The 19,224-nt window shown below is 49.6% G+C and overlaps 2 gene segments (V, D, J or C); both read right to left on the reverse strand.

The window, feature by feature from the left end:
- Nucleotides 1–1,853: 1,853 nt before the first annotated feature.
- Nucleotides 1,854–13,036, reverse strand: LOC114892901. The segment is given in 3 exon segments: nucleotides 1,854–2,008; nucleotides 12,528–12,824; nucleotides 12,928–13,036. Coding segments are annotated over 3 exon segments (498 nt in total).
- A 4,822-nt stretch (nucleotides 13,037–17,858) lies between these two features.
- On the reverse strand, nucleotides 17,859–18,929 carry LOC114900657. The segment is given in 2 exon segments: nucleotides 17,859–18,730; nucleotides 18,848–18,929. Coding segments are annotated over 2 exon segments (552 nt in total).
- Nucleotides 18,930–19,224: the final 295 nt, after the last annotated feature.

Raw genomic sequence — 19,224 nt, forward strand, 5'->3', positions numbered from 1 at the left:
GATACCTCATTGTGGTTTTGGTTTGCATTTCTCTTATGATTGGCCAGGTTGAGCACCTTTTCATGAGCCAGTTGGCCATCTGCATGTCCTCTTTGGAAAAATGTTTATTCAGGTCTTCTACACATTTGTTTTTGGGTTGTTTGTTTTTTTGATATTGAGTTGTATGACCTGTTTATATATATTTTGGATCTATAAGCCCCTTATCTTTCATATCATTTGAATATTTTCACCGATTCAGTAGGTTCCCTTTATCATTTTCTTGATGGCTTCCTGTCTTCTGAAAAGGTTTTTTTTTTAATTAATTTATTTTATTTTATTTATTTTATTTTTTTGGCTGCGTTGGGTCTTCGTTGCTGCATGTGTGCTTTTCTCTGGTGGTGGTGAGCAGGGGCTACTCTTCGTTGTGGTGCACAGGCTTCCCTTTGCAGTGGCTTCTCTTGTGGAGCACGGGCTCTAGGCATGCGGGCTTCAGTAGTTGTGGCACACAGGCTCAGTAGTTGTGGCTCGTGGGCTCTAGAGCGCAGGCTCAGTAGTTGTGGCACACAGGCTTTGTTGCTCTGTGGCATGTGGGATCTTCCCAGACCAGGGCTCGAACCCATGTCCCCTGCATTGGCAGGTAGATTCTTAACCACTGCACCACCAAGGAAGCCCTGTGCAAAAGTTTTAAGTTTCATTAGGACCCATTTGTTTATTTTTGGTTTTGTTTTCTTTGCCTGAAGAGACAGATGGGAAAATATTACTACAATTTATGTCAGAGTCTTCTGTCTATATATCTATTTTTTGGGATAAAATCAGATATTTAATCCCCCTGGCATTTGTCATTTACTCACTTTTCACTTTAAAATGGTCCCCATATACAACACCTACACATGGGCAGATCCTGAGGGATCTGGGATTAAACCCAGCTCAGGGCCAGAGTGATATTTTCCTTGAGTTAAGAATTTGAGGGGTAGAAGTGACACGTGTTCAGGTGGAGCAAAGGGGACTCACACGTAATAAATCCGGGTCTTTGCCGCTGCTTAGCACAGGCTGGAGCCCAGGGAGCAGGAACAGGATTGACACAGGCGGGTTGAGACAAGCCCCTCGGCCTTCCCTATTTCACCTGGGGTCTGAAGACCTTCAGGGAAGGGGTTACTCCTCCTTCTCCTCTGCCCGGTACTCACCATGAAGCAGTGCTGGGGCTTTAGCTGCTGCATGTGCCTCTGGTCCTGAGCCCTGTCTACTGTCCTGGGCTGTAGGACAGTAGACAGGGTGGCTACTGGTCACCGCCTTCCCCAAATGTCTGTAGATTTGCTGCTGTGATTGGGAGCAGAGGACTTGGGGAGCACACTTGACAGGGAAAGGCAGGGGCTGAGACACGGAATAATAATGCCAAGTTCACTTGGGGAGGAAGATGGTTTTTCTGGTGGAACGTTAAAAACATTCTCCTGAAGTCTTAGGTTAAAGAGATCTTGCTTGAAAATGCTGGATCAACGTGACTTGCCTTGTGATGGTCATCACTAGCTCAGCCTCCAGTCTGGTCTTTGTCGCTCGTCTGCTCTGCCCATGGTCAGCGGAGAAAGGAGCTGCCCTTCCTACGGGGAAGGGAAGCCCTGTCCGTTGTGCTGATCCAGGTTCCGTGCCCTGGAAGGACCATGCGGGGAGGAAGGTGGAGCTGGCTACTCCAGGCTGATTCAGCTCCCCCTTAGAAGCTGTCACTATGAAACAGGTACATTAGACCAGACTATACAGAAGTCCTAAGTCTCTTCCTTTGGCTGCACCCCAGCGATGGTGAGCGCAGCTCTGCCCCCAAGGATGGAGCCTGAAAAGCAGCTGGGGATGGATGCTGGGCATTTGTCCGTGTGGTGTATGGGCTATACAGGAGTTTGGCCAGGTTTCTTCAGGAGCCATCCTTGAGCATTCGCAGTTGTGCTGGATCCTGTACTCATAGAGCCGGTGAGGGTGACTGTCAGTCTGGGCAACACCGTGAGGGAGAGCTCCTGGGTCACCTCAGGCTGGGAGCTGACAGCTGACGAGAACAGAAGGAGACGCCCATGGGCACCACAGTTAGGGCGACTCCTCCACAGGGCCCCTTGCCCAGGCCCCTTCCCCAGAGCCCAGGGAGTCTGCCCTGACCTGTGCAAAAGCCCATGAAGGGGACAGTGGTCCAGGACATGTTGGTGATGCTTCTACATGCACTGCTTCTTGAGGACCTCACAGCTGGAGCTGGACTCCTTCAACTTAAATCTCCTCTTCTCCATCTTTTCAGTGAAGGGCAGCCCTCATGCAAATCCCCCACCCAGCTTCCTGCTTGCACCAGGGCTGCATCCCAGCTGGGTAAACACCTGCAGATGAAGAGTGGGTGGAGGGGTGGTGAGGGCTTCGTGTCTGTTTTCCTTCAGCAGTCGCCCACCCTCTCTGGGCGTGAGGGTCGTCACAGCTGCTGAGGCATGCTTGGGGACCACTTACGGGAGAATGAAAATGGTGTCATTTGAAAAGATGCACAGCTGGGCCAGTTCCCCACAAACAGAGATATGGACTCACAGTGTCCCCTACTTCTCAAATGTCTGAAAATCTCCTTTCCCAAAAGAGACTTCAGGCCTGATAGACTTGACTTTGGGTCTCTGGTTGATTCACTCTAAAATGAACCTCAGTCTTTTCTTGAAAGCCTCTAAATAAAACTTCTCTGTCTCAAATCCAAGCTCTATCTGAGCTTAGAAGTCCTAGAATCCTGCCAGTAGCTCTGTATCAAATACTGTTTGTGTCTTCTATTACATTCTGACATGAAGAGAATGTATGTGGACTTTTGGAGACACCCTTTTTGATTCCCCACAAAGTCTGGTTGTTTATGGACGTGAGGAGTAAGGGCACCTGGGACTCGTTGCTCCGGGTGGGGTGTCTATTAACTAAATCTTTTTCCAAGCCTCATGGGGGCAGCTGAGGGAGGATGGAGTGGGGGATGTGACCCTACTCTTCTGGACTCGGTTGGATATTTTAGGCATGTCGATTCTATCAGATGGTGGCCCCCACATTGTAAGACGGCTCAGCATGGTGCAGGGATTTGGGAAGCTGAGGCAGCAATAAGTCTCTGAAGATTATTTGCCTCCTGGAGATTTGAACCCTAAATGGAGCCCAAGCACCCCCAGAGAAGTGACAGTGAAAGGGAACAAGAGAGGAAAGAAAACAAAGCTGTTTGCTTAATACGCGCATGTGCGCATGTGCGCGCACACACACACACACACACACACACGTACTCATAACCAAATGAAGAGGAAACACTCATGACCATTCAGTCCTCATTTCTGTGACTGGTCACACAGTCATAGGTGGTATTTATAACTACCTTCTTCTACTATCCATTCTGTATTTCCTCTGCCTTCAGCAGGCACCTCAGCTGGTCGTGGTTCTTGACTCGATGGGGTGATGCAAAATTTCATTCCCAGAGGCTATTCTGGGCTATTAGCGGAACTGTTTGGACTGCCGGGTCGACCTTGGTTTGTCGTGGCCTTGGCCCATGTTGCTGAGTCCATGCATATCTCTGTCACTGTCAACATTGCCACTTGGTTTGTGAGACCATTGGATGAAGACAGAGGTGGCTGGGGAAGGATGCTGCCTGGAATCCACAGAATGGGCCATCCTATCCACTTGATTATTAAAATTCTCCTCTGCTGAGGTCACACATTGGTGAACATTCACATTGGACGCAAATATCTTCACGTAATTTTTGCCCTTTCAGAGAGATCTATCCACGTACCTCTTCCCAAATTTATTTATTTAAATTAATATTTTATTGGAGTATAGTTGATTTACAATGTTGCGTTATTGATAGTTTCTGCTGTACAGCAAAGTAAATCAGCCATACGTATACATATATCCACTCTTTTTTAGATTATTTTTGCATATAGGTCATTACAGAGCACCAAATAGAGTTCCCTGTGTTATACAGTAGGTTCTTATTAGTTATCTTTTATATATAGTAGTGTGTATATGTCAATCTCAGTCTCCCGGTTTATCCCCCCCTTTCCTTCTTGGTAACCGTAAGTTTGTTTTCTATTAATACATCTGTGACTTAATTTCTGTTTTGTAAATATGTTCATTTGTACCATATTTTCTAGATTCCACATATAAGCGATATCATATGATGTTTGTCTTTCTTGGTCTGACTTATTTCACTCAGTATGACAATCTCTAGATCCATCAATGTTGCAAATTTATTTTTTCACCAACTTTCCATCACATTCCTTCCAAGTCCGTGACCATCCAGCCAAACCAATGACTCGATATATAATCGCACGTCGGGCCATTTCTCCCTCCAGAATGCACAGCCAGGTGCACTGTTGGAGGGTCTGCCTGTGGGGAGGGTTTCCTTTCACCGTGTCCTTCAAGGACGTCCCGGAGAGGGGCTGTCATGCTGCAGCTGTCCACTTCTGTGCACTTTGATGTATGTGCCTTGGTGGGTCAGACACCACCCAGTTCATGGTGGGCAGTTCAGGCCACACGGTAACTATATTCGGGATCTGGAGAAATAACCACAGAATGGATTCGGGATCCCATGGGAGCCACTGTGAGACAGACCTGAGAAGAAATTCCATTGATCACCCCATCTCCACAAGCCCCTTCTCTGGAGGCCACAGTGGTGTTTGGGGGTCCCAGAATCAATATCAGTTCAGGGCCAGCATCCCCCAGTCCCTGAAAATCTGATCCTTTTGTTTTTCCCCGTACACAGTTACCCTGATAGTAGGCTATTGGTCCCTTTGGGGAAGACTGGGAGAAAGATCACAGTGTACCTTTTTGATAGTGTGCTAGGGTCCTTCCTCAAGGGCACTCAGCCTCTGCTTCATTCATGGGGTTCTGGGTCTGTAAACTGCTCAAGGCTAGGAATTAACCGAGGGGCCGTGACTCTCTATTTTTATGATTTTAGTTAGACTTTTGTTCACTTGACCCAGAAGGTTTTCTGACCAAGTAGGAATTTAGCAGTCTTCCCACCTTTTTCACTTTTAGAAACACCACGATGAACAAGCCATGACATAGATCTGTACGCGTCACACTCTTCTCATGGCTGCTGTGACTCCGCTGTGACAGTAGCCTTGCCCTTGGCAGGCGAGGGCTGCCCCTAGGCCCCTGCCACCCAGGATCCAATTCCTCTCATTGTGTTTAGGATTTCCAGCTAAGGGGCTGCAGTTCCCATTATAAGGTCTGGCCTAGACAAGGGTGAGCACAGAGTTCTTCAAGGATGCTGGGGTTCCCCTCACAGATTTGTTTCTTAAAGTGTTGGTGAGAAGCGCGTCTTCTAGACCCTCCCGGAGTGGGTAGCAGGTCTTAAAACACAAATCCACTCTAACATTACAAACTCCCTACCTTTTGTCTCCAGGCAGGTCTGGCTTCTCTAGTTCACTCACTAGAGGCCATCTTGGATTTTGCTTCCACCAACCGACCCTCAAACTGCTGAGGCTCTTTCTACCTCCCCGAGCTGCAGGGAACATGAAACGCAGAGTCTCTGTGGAGTGAGCCCAGATCACAAATCCAGCTGACCCAGCTTGATGTTTCTCCCACCACTGCCCCCCACCCTCGAATCCCTTCCCAACGTGTTCTGGGGATTTCTGTCTGTGTGAATTAGGAGAACCAAGCAGTTCTTGGAGTGCAGTGCCCCTCTCGAGGCTCACACTCTATTCTCATCTTAGAAGACTGCTGGGACCTGAGTCCAATTGTGGGTCCAGAAGCAAAGAGGGGCAATGGGGGCGAGGGGTCCTGAGGAGAATCAGCACAGCCTCACGTGGCAGCTTCCTCAGGGCAGCCGTGACCTTTTCCTTGGGCAATGCAGGGTCAATCGCCCCAGACAGATGTGGAAAGACCTGTACCGCTGAGGGTGGGGAGGTGCCTTCCACAGGCAAAGAAGACACATGAGAATTGAGGGGCTCAATGTCCCCAGGTGCCTCAGGTCCTCCCACACATCCCCACCCAAGCTGCAGGATCCGGTTCTTTCCCAACCACCTTTTTCACTACAAGGCTGGGACTCAACTTTGCTGGAATGTAGCCAATTGAAGGAGGAGGGTCTGGGTTGGATTTTCAGCTAGTTCAGTCCAGGTGCTGCACGAGATGAGGCTCTCCTCCAGGGCACTCCGGAAAGCTCGCATGTCACTTGTGCGGCCCTTGGTATGGGATCTTGAATCACTAAGCTCATCTTTTTCTCTCCCTACTCTATCCAGCAACATTCTGAGCAGATACCGACGTCATGATATTCTGTAGGGTTCCCAAAACGTTCCAAAATATCATATACAGGGTCACTTAGCTCCTCGATTCTTACAAGTGGTTGCTTAGAAGAATCCAAGGCAGGCATTTTTCTCATTCCAATGAACAGTTCATGACATACACTAGCTGTGCTCTCTGTACTAATGGAAATATCCATTAGCGCCATTCAATCAAATCAGATTAGACAGCCAATTCCAGAAACCTTAGAATCAATTAAGAAAAATCATCCTCAAAAATCTACTCCTCATGAACCACTCCGGGTACCAAAATCATGATTAGTCAGGTTGTTCCAGAGAAACAGGAAAAAAAAAATAATTTATTGTAGGAATTGATTCACACCATTATGGATGCTGAAGGTGTCTCATAATCTATCAGCAAGCTTCAGAACCAGGAAAGCCAGTGATATAATTCAATCTGAGTCAGATGCCTGTGATTCGGGGGCCTAGGATGTAAGTCCTGGGCTAAGTTTGAAAGCTGAAGAAGCAGTGCCAATGTCCAGGGTCAGAAGAAGGTGAAGCCTCTGATGACAAGGAGAGAGCAAACGTTCCCTTCCTCCCCCTTTTTTTCTATTCAAGCTCTCAACTCAAAAATGATGCCCAGTGCACTGTAGCAGTGATCTTCTCTACTCAGTCTGTGGACTCAAATGCCAATGTCCTCCTCATGAGACATCTTCATAGACACCAAGAAATAATGTTTTAACCACAGTTTAGGCATCTCTTATAACATGCAAATAGACACATAAAATTAACCCTCACACTGCTGTGGAAGAGCTGGAAAGAGTGGCACATCACACAGCATGAGGAAGTGGTTACCATCCCAAGACAATAGCGCCAAGATCATATTTCCCACCACCTTCACTGTAGGCAGAGGGAGGAGCTCAGAGACCACTGACCTCTCACGGTCGAGCTGCATGAGGCTGGCAGCTCAGGGACGAGAAGCATCTCCAGAGCAATAGGGAGACTGTGGACTCAGGGACGTTTTGGTCTCACTTCCCCATGACCTTGGACCACTGTACAAACTGTTACTACTTGTACCTGAGCTACAGTAATAATCGGCCTCGTCCCCAGCCTGGAGCCCAGAGATGGTCAGGGAGACCGTGTTGCCAGACTTGGAGCCAGAGAAGTGATCAGGGATCCCTGAAGGCCGTTTATTGACCTGATAAATCAAGGTTTTGGGGGCCGTGCCCGGGCGCTGTTGTTAAGAGCTAACATAACTGCTACCCCTGCTATCACTGCTGGTTCCAGCATAAGAGATGGGTGACCATCTCTCCCGGATTCCCAGACACTGAGGGAGGCTGAGTCAAGGCGCAATGCGCCCAGTACCCTGGAAAGAGGAGAAACACACTCTGGTCAGTTCCGTACTAGACCCAGGTCACCCTGAGGACAAAGACCCAAAAAATCAGTCAGATGTCCTTGGGGTCCCTTCCCTGGAGGCCTCACCTGTGTCCTGAGTGAGGAGGGTGACAAGAAGCAGAGCCCAGGCCATGGCAGAGATGCCCCAGACGCTGCCTTCTGAGCCCCCAGCCCTGGGCCTGGTCCCCCAGACCTCTCTTATCCCCTCCCCCACAGAGGAGGGCGGTGCCTCCATGCAAATCAGCTTCCTGCACCTGCCCTTCCGCACCGCCTCTGCTGTGGCCCTTGATTCTGGGAACGTCTGAGTCCCCGGACAGCAGAGCTGCCTGAGAGATTAAAATGGACTGTCATGTATTTTCTGATTCAAGACAGACTGAGAAGGTGACAGAGCCCAGAACATGGAGCCCAGCTGGCTGTGTCCTCTCCTCCTGTGGGGGGTCGTGGTGGATACAGAGGGAAGCTAGAACTCCCCTCCTTCTGCTGGACAAGGGGAGCAGGGCATCTATGCTGCGGAGGAGGGGACATCCAGTGACCCCTCTTCCAGGGACCCAGGCAGTGTCAGGGATACTTGCCTTGTCCCTCATGCCCTCCCCAGTCCCCTAGTCTAAGGTGCTAATGCATCACCTTCTCCGCTGCTCTGTGGTAGTTGAGGTTGGAGATGCTCCCTGGCATGTCCAGTAGAGTGATTATGGGATACGGGAGATATTGGACACCCCTTCCTCATGACCCCCTTAGGACTGGCTTGGAAGAAGCTGCTGGGCCTTTGGACAGGACAGGATGACAGCACAGACAACCTCCCCTAAATCTGGGCCCTGCTGCCTCCCGTTGGCCTCAGTGGTGAGAGCTGAGCCCAGGGAGACAGATGAGTGAGGGCTGGACACCCAGGCCTCCCCTCCCCCTCCCCAGCTCAGTGCCAGGCCCCCATGCCTGCAGACAAGCCTCACCTTCCCTCAACTTCCTCCAGAATGAGGTACATCACCTGCAAAATCAGGAAGCCAAAATGCCCCCCTTGGGGTCACCTTGCTCGTCCCAGGATGGCCTTGTCACATGGGAGGTGGACGTGGGCTCAGGGATGAGGGAACCTGAGACATAAATTAATCCAATCCTGTTAGGGATGCAGATGAGAGAAACGGGCCCCCGAGAAGATGCCAGAATCCTTAAATATAGACAAAATAAGGATAACGTGAGACAGAGGGAGAGCTCCGTCCAGCTAGAGAATGACCCAGGGAATCAAGGGGGAGATTCTGGGGCTGAGGCTCTGAAAGAGGGACCAGATCAGGAGGGGCCTGGGGGTCCAGCTCTGGGTCTTCTCCGCAGGAGGGGTCAGTTCTTGGGGACACGGACATTCTGTCTTCCCTTTGTGCCCTTGAGATGCCCTCACCTCAGAGCCTGGCACCTTCCTGAAGTAAAGGCTCATCATCACAGACACGCTTCCCCAAGGGTGTTTTTCCAGAAAGAGATGAGTTTGCAGTATATATTACACTCAGGATGACGGGTCCTTTCTGGTTGGAAATGGACATGACCCCTCAGGCAATGGACTAGGAGTTTATGGAACACGAATATTGTGATGAAGGATTTTAGTGTCACTGTTCATATCACACGACCACATTCCATGAGCTAAGGGGTTGAGGCCCTGGCTGAGCTTGGGGTGGGTGAAGGGGAGCCTCTGGGGAAGGGAAAGGAAAGGTGTGCGGGGAAGTGTTAGCTCTGGATTTGAGACAATCGTTGGTGTGTGTTTCACAGAGGTATGTGCTGTACTTTGTAGACATTCGTTTAACGATGACTTTTTTTGAGATTATAATAAAGCGGGGACTGGTTCAGGACCTTCTCACAAGTCAATCAGTCAGGTTTCTGACACCAGGTCAGAACCCAGCGGTTTGGATCTTTATATCTGGGGACTGCTGTGGACAGGCCTCCTGTGATCACTCCAGGTGTCCAGTGCTTCCTGCAAGAAGCAAACCCCGCGGTCACGGGAGCTGTCTTGCCTCTGCTGCACGTTTGTTCATACAAGCAGCAACTCAGGGCCCCTCATGATTCGGGCGTCAAGGTTGAATTAAAAATTCCTGAGATGTTTGCGCCCACTCAATAAAACATGACGGAAATATAATAAGAATGACTGCCACTAAAGGAGGGAAATTACTACTAACACATAATAGGAGTAATAGGCAATAAAGTAAAAGCATATACCTATTAAGAATCACTAAAATCAATTACTGGATTCTTATCTTTCTGGAAAAAATTAAATATGGGATTCATTAAATACCAACAGTTTAAGAAAAGAACATCATAACAGCCAGAAAAGTTTAATGACACCTGACCCAAATTCAATGGACACAGGAAGGTACCAGGCCAGCGATGCTGATCCCTCGTCGCTGTGAATAATAACAACCCTGGTGGATACCCTGACCATAGGGACAGCTAAACCATTTCATGTTACCTCCACCCAAAGTGACATTCCTCTCATCATTGTATAAATATATTCATATATTCAAATATAGTATAATTATTTGAAGCTTCACAGGAAGCTGCCACTACAGCCTGAGACTCCACACATCGCACACCTGGACGGCCGTGGCTCCAGAAATCTCCTATTGGAGCATCCTCTGCTCTCCACATCTGCCTTGTGGTTTTGTTGGAAATTCTCCATGTTGTAAAAACAGTGACTAATTTCTCAGCGGAGATTGTGCTCCCACCTTTACAGGAGAAACTCGTAGATGCCATGGTGGCTCCTGCTGCCTGTGCACAGGTGACTCTTGGTAAAGATCCCATTGATGCCCTTACAGTCAGGGAGCAAGTCTTCCCGCAGGTGCCACAGAGGATCCTGAGACAGTGGCCTTTGTGCCACCTCTGTCGTCTCCACCAGGACACACACCTGATGGGCAGGTGCAGCCTCTCACCAGTCTTACACACAAGGGGACCTGACTCAGGACATTGTTTGGTGTCCAGTAGCTGAGGCCCCTCTCCCTGTGCTGTGACCCAGCTGCTGGGGGTCCCTGTATGACCTTGTTCCAGCCAAGGTGATTCAAGCATGCTGATACTGACCTATGTGTTTATAGGGAAAGAAAGACGGTAACAGGTAAAAGCTTAGAAAAAATAGTGATGATGAGAACGTTAGGAGAAGATTGAGCTTCCTGATAAGAGGATTGTATTAGTCAGGGTTCTCTAGGGAAACAAAACAAATAAAAAAATATACATATAAATAAAGAAGAATTTTTTGTAAGGAATATATATACATAGGGAGAGAGAGAGAGAGAGATTAGTATTGATTATTGAGCAGGGAAGTCCCAGGAGCCACTCTACACCTAGAAAGCTGAGAAAGCTGGTGATGTAATTCAGTTTGTGTCCAAAGATTTGGGAACCAGGGGTCCAGTGATGTAAATTCCAGTCTAAGGCCTGGAGAAGTTGAGGTGAAATGTCCCAGCTCGTACAGTGAGAAGAGAAACAGATGTGAAATCCTCCTGCCTTTTCCTTTTGCTCTACACAGGCCCTCAACAGATTGGGCGATGCCCACCCACACTGGGGAGGGCAATGTATTTATTGAGTCCCCAGATTCAAATGCTCATCTCATCCAGGAACACTTGCCTGGACCCATCCAGAAATGATGCTTCATCTGAGTCCCCTGTGACCAGTCAAAGGGACACATAAAATTAACCATCTCAGCGACGATCCACCATGATTTGCCCTAGATTGAAGTCCCGGGCAGGACAGGGCACTTTCAGAGCTAAAACTGGTAAAGTTCTCACAAGATGGGAAAGCCATCTGGTGCTTATGCCTGGGTCTACCCAGATGTTCAGGCAGGTACGTCGATGCTGACAATGTGGCATTATTTGGCAATAAGAATGAATGAAGTACTCATATGTGCTGCAATGGGAAAGAACCTTGAAAATATTATAAAGAGTGAGAGGAGCCAGGCGAAAAGGGCCACATACGGTATGGTTGCATTCATGTGAAAAGTCTAGAACAGGCAGGAAGTATATTAATGGTTTCGAGGGGCTTCCCTGGTGGCACAGTGGTTAAGAATCCGCCTGCCAGTGCAGGAGACTCGGGTTCGAGCCCTGCTCTGGGAAAATCCCACATGCCGCAGAGCAGCTAAGCCCGTGCACCACAACTACTGAGCCTGTGCTCTAGAGCCTGCGAGCCACAACTACTGAGCCCACGTACCACAACTACTGAAGCCCGTGTGCTCTAGGGACCATGTGCCACAACTATGAAAGCCCACACGCCTACAGCCCGTGCTCTGCAACAAGAGAAGCCACTGCAATGAGAAGCCTGCACACCACAACGAAGAGTAGCCCCCGCTCGCCACAACTAGAGAAAGCCCGTGCACAGCAATGAAGACCCAATGCAGCCAAAAGTAAATAAATAAAATAAATAAATCTATTAAAAAAATGGTTTTGAGAGCTGGAGGGACTAAGGAAAGGGGATTGACTGGTGACGGGTAAGGTGTTCCTTTTATGAGGATGAAAAATATCCTGGAAGATAGAATGTTAGTGGATGTTCAAACCTGTGACTCTATTAAAAACCACTGGATCATTCACCTTAAAAGGATGTATGTGATGGATTGTGAAGCCTATGTAAGAAAAAATATGAAGGCTTGGTTGCTGATAGATACAAATTACTCTCAAATGATTCAGAAAATAAATGTTTTGTGTTCCTGAGTGTGTGCTGTATGTGCATATGGATGTGTGTGCGTATAGACATACAAAGGCAGAGAGAGAATGAGAGACAACGGGATATGAGAAAGGCGATCATGGCAAAGTATTTAAAATTTGTGAATCTGGAAAAAGGTTCTGCAGCAGCTCTCTATGTAAACGATACATTTTTGTTTAAGCTCATAATTGCTTCCAAATAAACTAATAACAAAAGCAAATGAAAGCCTCAGTTCAGGAGTGAAGGGCTGAGTGATCTCAGAGGAGGTATTGGTCTCAGTTCCCCATGAACTTGGACCACGGTGCACAGTGTAACTACTTCCAGCTGAGCTACAGTAATAAACGGCCTCGTCCTCAGCCTGGAGCCCAGAGATGGTCAGGGAGGCCGTGTTGCCAGACTTGGAGCCAGAGAAGCGATCAGGGATCCCTGAAGGCCGTTTATTGTTATCATAAATCAGGGTTTTGGGGGCCATGCCTGGGAGCTGTTGGTACCAGCCGAAATAACTGCTGGTTCCAGCACAAGAGATGGTGACCGTCTGTCCCAGATTCCCGGACACTGAAGGAGGCTGAGTCACGCCAGACTGGGCCCAGGATCCTGGAAAGAGGAGAAACACACTCTAGTCAGTTCTGTCACCCTGAGGACAAAGACACAAAGGATCAGTCAGATGTCCCTGGGGTCCCTTCCCTGGAGGCCTCACCTGTGTCCTGAGTGAGGAGGGTGACAAGGAGCAGAGCCCAGGCCATGGTGGAGACGCCCCAGACGCTGCCTTCTGAGCCCCCAGCCCTCGGCCTGCACCCCCAGACCTCTCTTATCCCCTCCCCGCCAGAGGAGGGAGGGGCCTCCATGCAAATCAGCTTCCTGCACCTGCCCTTGCTCACTCTCTCCTCACCCCTCTGACCTGGCTCTGGAGGCATCCATGGACAGCAGGCCTCATCTGAGAGGATGAAAACTCTGTGACACGTTGTCCTTAGTCACGACACTGACCATTACAGGGCCCAGGAAATGGGGCCATCCTGAGATGTCACTGTCATCCACTATTTGAGTCAAGATGTTGTTGGCTAATAATCCCGATAACCACTCTTTGGGTTTTGTGGGTGGAAGGTGAGGACAGGGGCCCGAGGGGCTGGGGTGACTTAGAGATTGCATCCTGTCTCCTCCCGGCACCACAGGGGAGCTGGGGGTGTGCATCCCTGTCCCTCACCTGTCCCCTCAGCAGGACGGGCCCCCTGCCCCCCTGTCCCCTGCCTCTGCAGGGCTCGGAGGAGGGGCCCTGGAACCCTTATTGGCCTTCCTAGCAAAGGGCTTATGAAGCAGAACAGATTGAGGACACTGACACCACACTCTTCTCTAGGGGGCTCAGGAGGCAGCACCTGGGGGCTTCATACAGGTCAGAAAACCAGACCAGAACCTCCCCAAACCCAGGCCCTTGCTGCCTCCTGGTGGCCTTAGATGGGGATGACCAAGCCCCAGGGAGGCAGCTGAGTGGGGCTGAGCCCCCAGCTCTGACCCCCCCAACTTCTTCCTCCTCCTCCTCCTCCCAGCCCAGCACCAGTGACCCTGTCCCTCCTCATCCACTGCATGGGCTCACCCCAGAGCTGGCGCCTCCCTGAGGTCAGACACCTGTGTCCAGATGCTGGACACATTGTGTTTTCTAGACAGAGAATCAGGGCTGACTGGTGTTTCCCAAGATTGTCACTTTCTCAGTATCTGAAATGTCTAGTTCCTGATTACGAGGAAAGTTGACAATTGGTGTAATTGTCCTTTGCATCCCAGGGTTTATGCTCCTGCCTCTGGGCACAGGGCCCCGGGGGTGATGCAGAAGGAGCTCCAGATCCCCACAGAACAGATTCCTGCTTCTTTCCTGGGTACTGTGGATGGAACCCAGGAGTGATGGCGCTGGGTGTGTGTGTGTGTGTCTGTCTGTCTGCATTTGTGTGGGGCTGTGTGTGTGTTTCTTCACAGAGACAGAGCACATCCTGCGACAGAACATAACCTGGACCTGATGGTGAGATGTTGGGTTTCCCTTGGATCCAGGGCCTGAACTCAGGCGCAGGAATACATGTAGGATCTGTGCGCATCAGAGTTACCCCACAGCCCGAGACTAATGTCCTTAGAGAGACCTGCCCACAGGACTCGCCCTTGGTTTGTGTCTTGTGATTAGATTTCAGGAAGGTTTAGGCTATTCCCCACGAAGAATGACCCCCTGAGTCTCCACTCTCCTGCAACCTTATGGTTTATTCTGAAGCCCTGACCTGCTCCCCAGCGGGAATCTGGAATTTCGGTCGATGCCAGGCACAGGGTGCCTAGGAGACCAGCCTCCAGTAAGAGTCTTGTGGGTCTGAGGAGGCTCCCTGGGGGACAATTCACACACGTTGTCGCCATTTGATTCTGCTGATGAAGCCCGTCCCTCATCTGGGAAAGGCCTCCTGGAATCTTCTCCTGGTTTCTTTGTATTTCACCGCATCCACCATGGCCCTTTGCTGGCTTTGCTTGGTCTCCATTCACTGAAGGAAATCACAGCCATTAGGACGACTCTGTACTGAGTCCTAGGGGTCTTCTTTGTGACACGAATAGTTGCCTGTGGCCTTGGGGACACTCGACACAGGACGATCTGAGAAAACAAGCAGCAAACCCAGGGTCTAGGGTTTCCCTCCGTCTCCTACCCTCTGCACCCAGGGCGTAAAGGTCATCATGAGATTCAGGGTTTGTACTAAACTCCACCTCTCCGTGGACAGCCCAGGACCACCCAGGGAATCACGAGGCCCCGAGCACTGGAACTCACCACAGCTCTCCACCACCCCCGGAACAAGCTTCAGTGAGAGGAAGATCAGGTCCACACTGGAACTCCTGCTCTCCTAATTTTCAGTGTGGGCTCCTGTCTACACCACTCTTGGTTTCTTTCTGTGGCTCCTTGATCCGAAGGCAGGGGCCCTATATGCAGCCACATTCTCCCCCCAGCCCTGGAAGATGGTCTGGAGCCTCTGCCTCCTGGATCTCAAGGGCTGCCACAGCTCCCACAAGAGCCTCAGGTCACCACCCGGCCTCTACGGTGGGGGCGATCCCCAATAGCAGGAGGGAATCCTTTACCAGTTAGCACATGTTTTGTCCTCATTAAGGAGAAAATACCCAAATAGTCCAGCCCTTCTTTCTCCATAACACAGGCTAACGTCCACTTAGTCCTTCTTTGTTTATCCTTTCAATATTCCAAATGTTTGCAGTGGGGAAATAAGCAAAGCAAACCACCTGCAGGAAAGTTCTTTGTTTACCCACTTTTGACTGTAATTCTTATTGGATTCCCTAGGAGTATTATTCTGCATTGCACACGTTACAACAGCAAAGATTATGGATGGATTCATGCCTAGAAATTCAGATTTTTAAAAAAATTGTAAATGAATTCTCAGAGATTCTTTTTTTCTTTTTCTTTCTTTTCTTTCTTTTTTTCTTTTTTGTGGTATTCGGGCCTCTCACTGCTGTGGCCTCTCCCGTTGCGGAGCACAGGCTCCGGATGCACAGGCTCAGCGGCCATGGCTCACGGGCCCAGCCGCTCCGTGGCATGTGGGATCTTCCTGGACCAGGGCACGCACCCGTGTCCCCTGCATCGGCAGGCGGACTCTCAACCACTGAGCCACCAGGGAAGCCCGGAATTCTCAGAGATTCTTCATCACTGATCCAGAAAAGGTCATCCATTGGAAATCCCTTGACATCTGTGGTGCAGATCCCTCATTCACTGTGGACTCTGAGGGAAATTCCTCTCTGTCCACCCCACCCCCGACCTGAGCGAGGGCTCCTGTTCCCACTTCTGCGATAAGGAGACAAAACAAGATACACCTTCATTCCAGAGCTGGGTACCGGCATGCTGTCTAGAACAGTGTTTGGGCATCACATCGAGTGTGGTACAATATGGCAAGAGATGCTTTTGACTTGAGTCTGTTGCTTTGTGTTCTGAGATTTTCATTACCTTGAGACTGAGAATCAAAATATCATCTATCACAGAAAGCAGCTATTTTCTTGGTCAAACATATCTTTCCAAATCCACCTAAAATATTGGGTCAAAACTTGTCCAGAAGTTTTCTCGTCAGGAAGGGCGTAAAACATCCTCTCGATTTCGTGTGTATCACCATCGTGCCCTTGCGAACTCATGCATGTCCTGCTCCGTGACTGAGCCTCTGGAGCCTGAAGTGAGACCAGAAGCCGGGAGTGGTCCATGTGTGGACCTAAGGGGACCTTTGGTCAGATTCTCATGCACAGACACACACATCTGCCTACAATATCCTGGCCTGGATTGTTGAAACTGCAAGCTCAAGATTGCTATATTCAGAGGAATATTTGATATCGCAGCTCGGGCTAATGCATAGGATGTGACTTCTGAGGAAGTGGAGAGCCAGACTCAGGTCATTCTCATTAAAAAGAGAAAAGCCTTTCTTAGAAAAATGTAAAACTGATTATAAATGCAGCTCTATGTTTAGTAGAGAAAAAGAGAGAGATAACAGGATAACTGTACAGAAGGAAAGGAAGAATGGCTGTCCCCATAATAATGGGGGAGGGTAGATATTATAACAGAGGCTATTTCAGGAGAGTAAAAACACTCTTACTCCCACACTGCACTTTAGGAGTAGCTGTAATCCCAATGAAAGTAGATCTTAGAAATGAAGTCGGTAAATATTTTCTACACTATACCTGATCTCTGACAATATAGTTAGAAAGACCAATGATTCTGGTCAAATGTAAAATGTTGTGATAAAGACAAAAGATTCTTCAGATTGAGACTAGCGTACACTTAGAAAATATGGAGCCTAATTGGCTGGGTTAAAATAAATCAGATTGGGACTTCCTTAGCGGCACAGTGGTTAAGAATCCGCCTGCCAAGGCAGGGGACACGGGTTCGAGCCCTGGTCTGGGAAGATCCCACTTGCGGCAGAGCAGCTAAGCCCGTGTGCCACAACTACTGAGCCTGCGCTCTAGAGCCCACAAGCCACAACTACTGAGCCCACTCGCCTAGAGCCTGTGCTCCGCAACAAGAGAAGCCACCGCAGTGAGAACCGCCCCCCGCAACGAAGAGTAGCCCCCGCTTGCCGCAACTAGAGAAAGCCCCCGCGCAGCAACAAACACCCAACACAGCCAAAAGTAAATAAATTTTAAAAATAAATAAATGTATAAAACTAAAATAAAATAAATCAGATTTATCAGGAAAATGTTTTGGATAAGAAAAGTGTACACAGGACCAGTATGGAGTTAGTCATATAGGAGGGGTCTTCCAAAGTTAGAGGATCTTAATGAAATCAACCCAACTGACACGTGACTCCAACTTCATGAGAGCCAGGAGCCAGGAGCACAAGAAAGAGCTGCTCTCCAGTCCTAGATGCCTGAACACACAGCTATCAAATGTTCCTCTTCACTTGTTACTGTGGGGATGATGTTTCCTGAGCAATCCAACCCATGTACTTTGTTTTTCATCTAAACTATTGAATTCGGGACATACCTTGCTGTCCAGTGGTTAAGAATTAGACCTCCTATTGCAGGGGGTAGGGGTTCCATCCCTAGTCAGGGAACTAATATCCTACATGCCATGTGGCATGGGCAAAAAAAACCCCAAACAAACAAAAACAAATTAAAAACAAACTATTCAATTCACATAATTTAATTCCAGTAATGGTTGCGTTACAAAACTGTTCAAGAAAAAATAACATTGAACCCACAACACTCGCGCAGTTTTTCAATTAATTCCCACAGGTCTTAGATATGCTGGGATTCCACCTGGAAACTGCACTGGTCCCCATGGAAACACGTGACCTTGACATCACTGAGGAATACGGGACGTGCCCTCCAGCCCACCTTCCATTCTGGAGCCACATTTCGAAGAGCCCATCGTACTGGGGAGACCACCATCCTGCAGGGCTGTCCCCGGACAGGGTTCACCAATGCCAGGAGAGGGGACAAAGCTGAGACCCAGACTGTGTCCCCAACCCTCCCAGGCTCAGCCCGCTCAGATGCAGGTCAAACAGGAAGGACAACAAACAGGAAAACCGCTCGCTGTCCTTTGTCCTCATCCCTCTGCAGGGTCCTCAGATCTCCTCTCAGCTGTAAATGCTTCAACCACAGATGCAAATGAGCAACCAGCAGAGTCACAGCAACGGGGAGCCTGTGAGCCAGGGCAGGGTTTTGTTCTTCTTCCCCTGAACTTGGACCACTGTGCACAGTGTAACCACTCGTAGCTGAGCTACAGTAATAATCGGCCTCGTCCTCAGCCTGGAGCCCAGAGATGGTCAGGGAGGCCGTGTTGCCTGACTTGGAGCCAGAGAAGTGATCAGGGATCCCTGAGGGTCGTTTATTGTTATTATAAATCAGGGTTTTGGGGGCCATGCCTGGGAGCTGTTGGTACCAGCCGACAGCGTTATAACGCCCGATGTCACTGCTGGTTCCAGCACAGGAGATGGTGACTGTCTGTCCCAGATTCCCGGACACTGAGGGAGGCTGAGTCAGGCCAGACTGCGCCCAGGACCCTGGAAAGAGGAGAAACACACTCTGGTGAGTTCAGTGCTGGGGCCCAGGTCACCCTGAGGACAAAGACTCAAAGGATCAGCCAGATGTCCCTGGGATCCCTTTCCTAGAGGCCTCACCTGTGCCCTGAGTGAGGAGGGTGACGAGCAGCAGAGCCCAGGCCATGGTGGAGACGCCCCAGACGCTGCCTTCTGAGCCCCCAGCCCTCGGCCTGCTCCCCCAGACCTCTCTTATCCCCTCCCCCTCAGAGGAGGGAGGGGCCTCCATGCAAATCTGCTTCCTGCACCTGCCCCTCCTCCCCCCCTCTGCTCACCCCCTCTGACATGGTTTGTTCCAGATTCTTCTCCATGCCTGGACAGCAGAGATTATTGGAGACTTAACTCCTTCACATGGTGTGTGAGGACAGAACGAGTCCATGACAGGATGTGGGAAAGGAATCCAGCTGGGATTTCCTGTCTCTTCTGGTGTGAGAGTCCTGGTGCTTCCTGGGGGAGGA

The sequence above is a fragment of the Monodon monoceros genome, unplaced genomic scaffold, assembly GCF_005190385.1.
Source record: "Monodon monoceros isolate NGI ecotype Baffin Bay Population unplaced genomic scaffold, NGI_Narwhal_1 Super_Scaffold_1, whole genome shotgun sequence".
In the NCBI taxonomy this organism is placed as follows: domain Eukaryota; kingdom Metazoa; phylum Chordata; class Mammalia; order Artiodactyla; family Monodontidae; genus Monodon; species Monodon monoceros.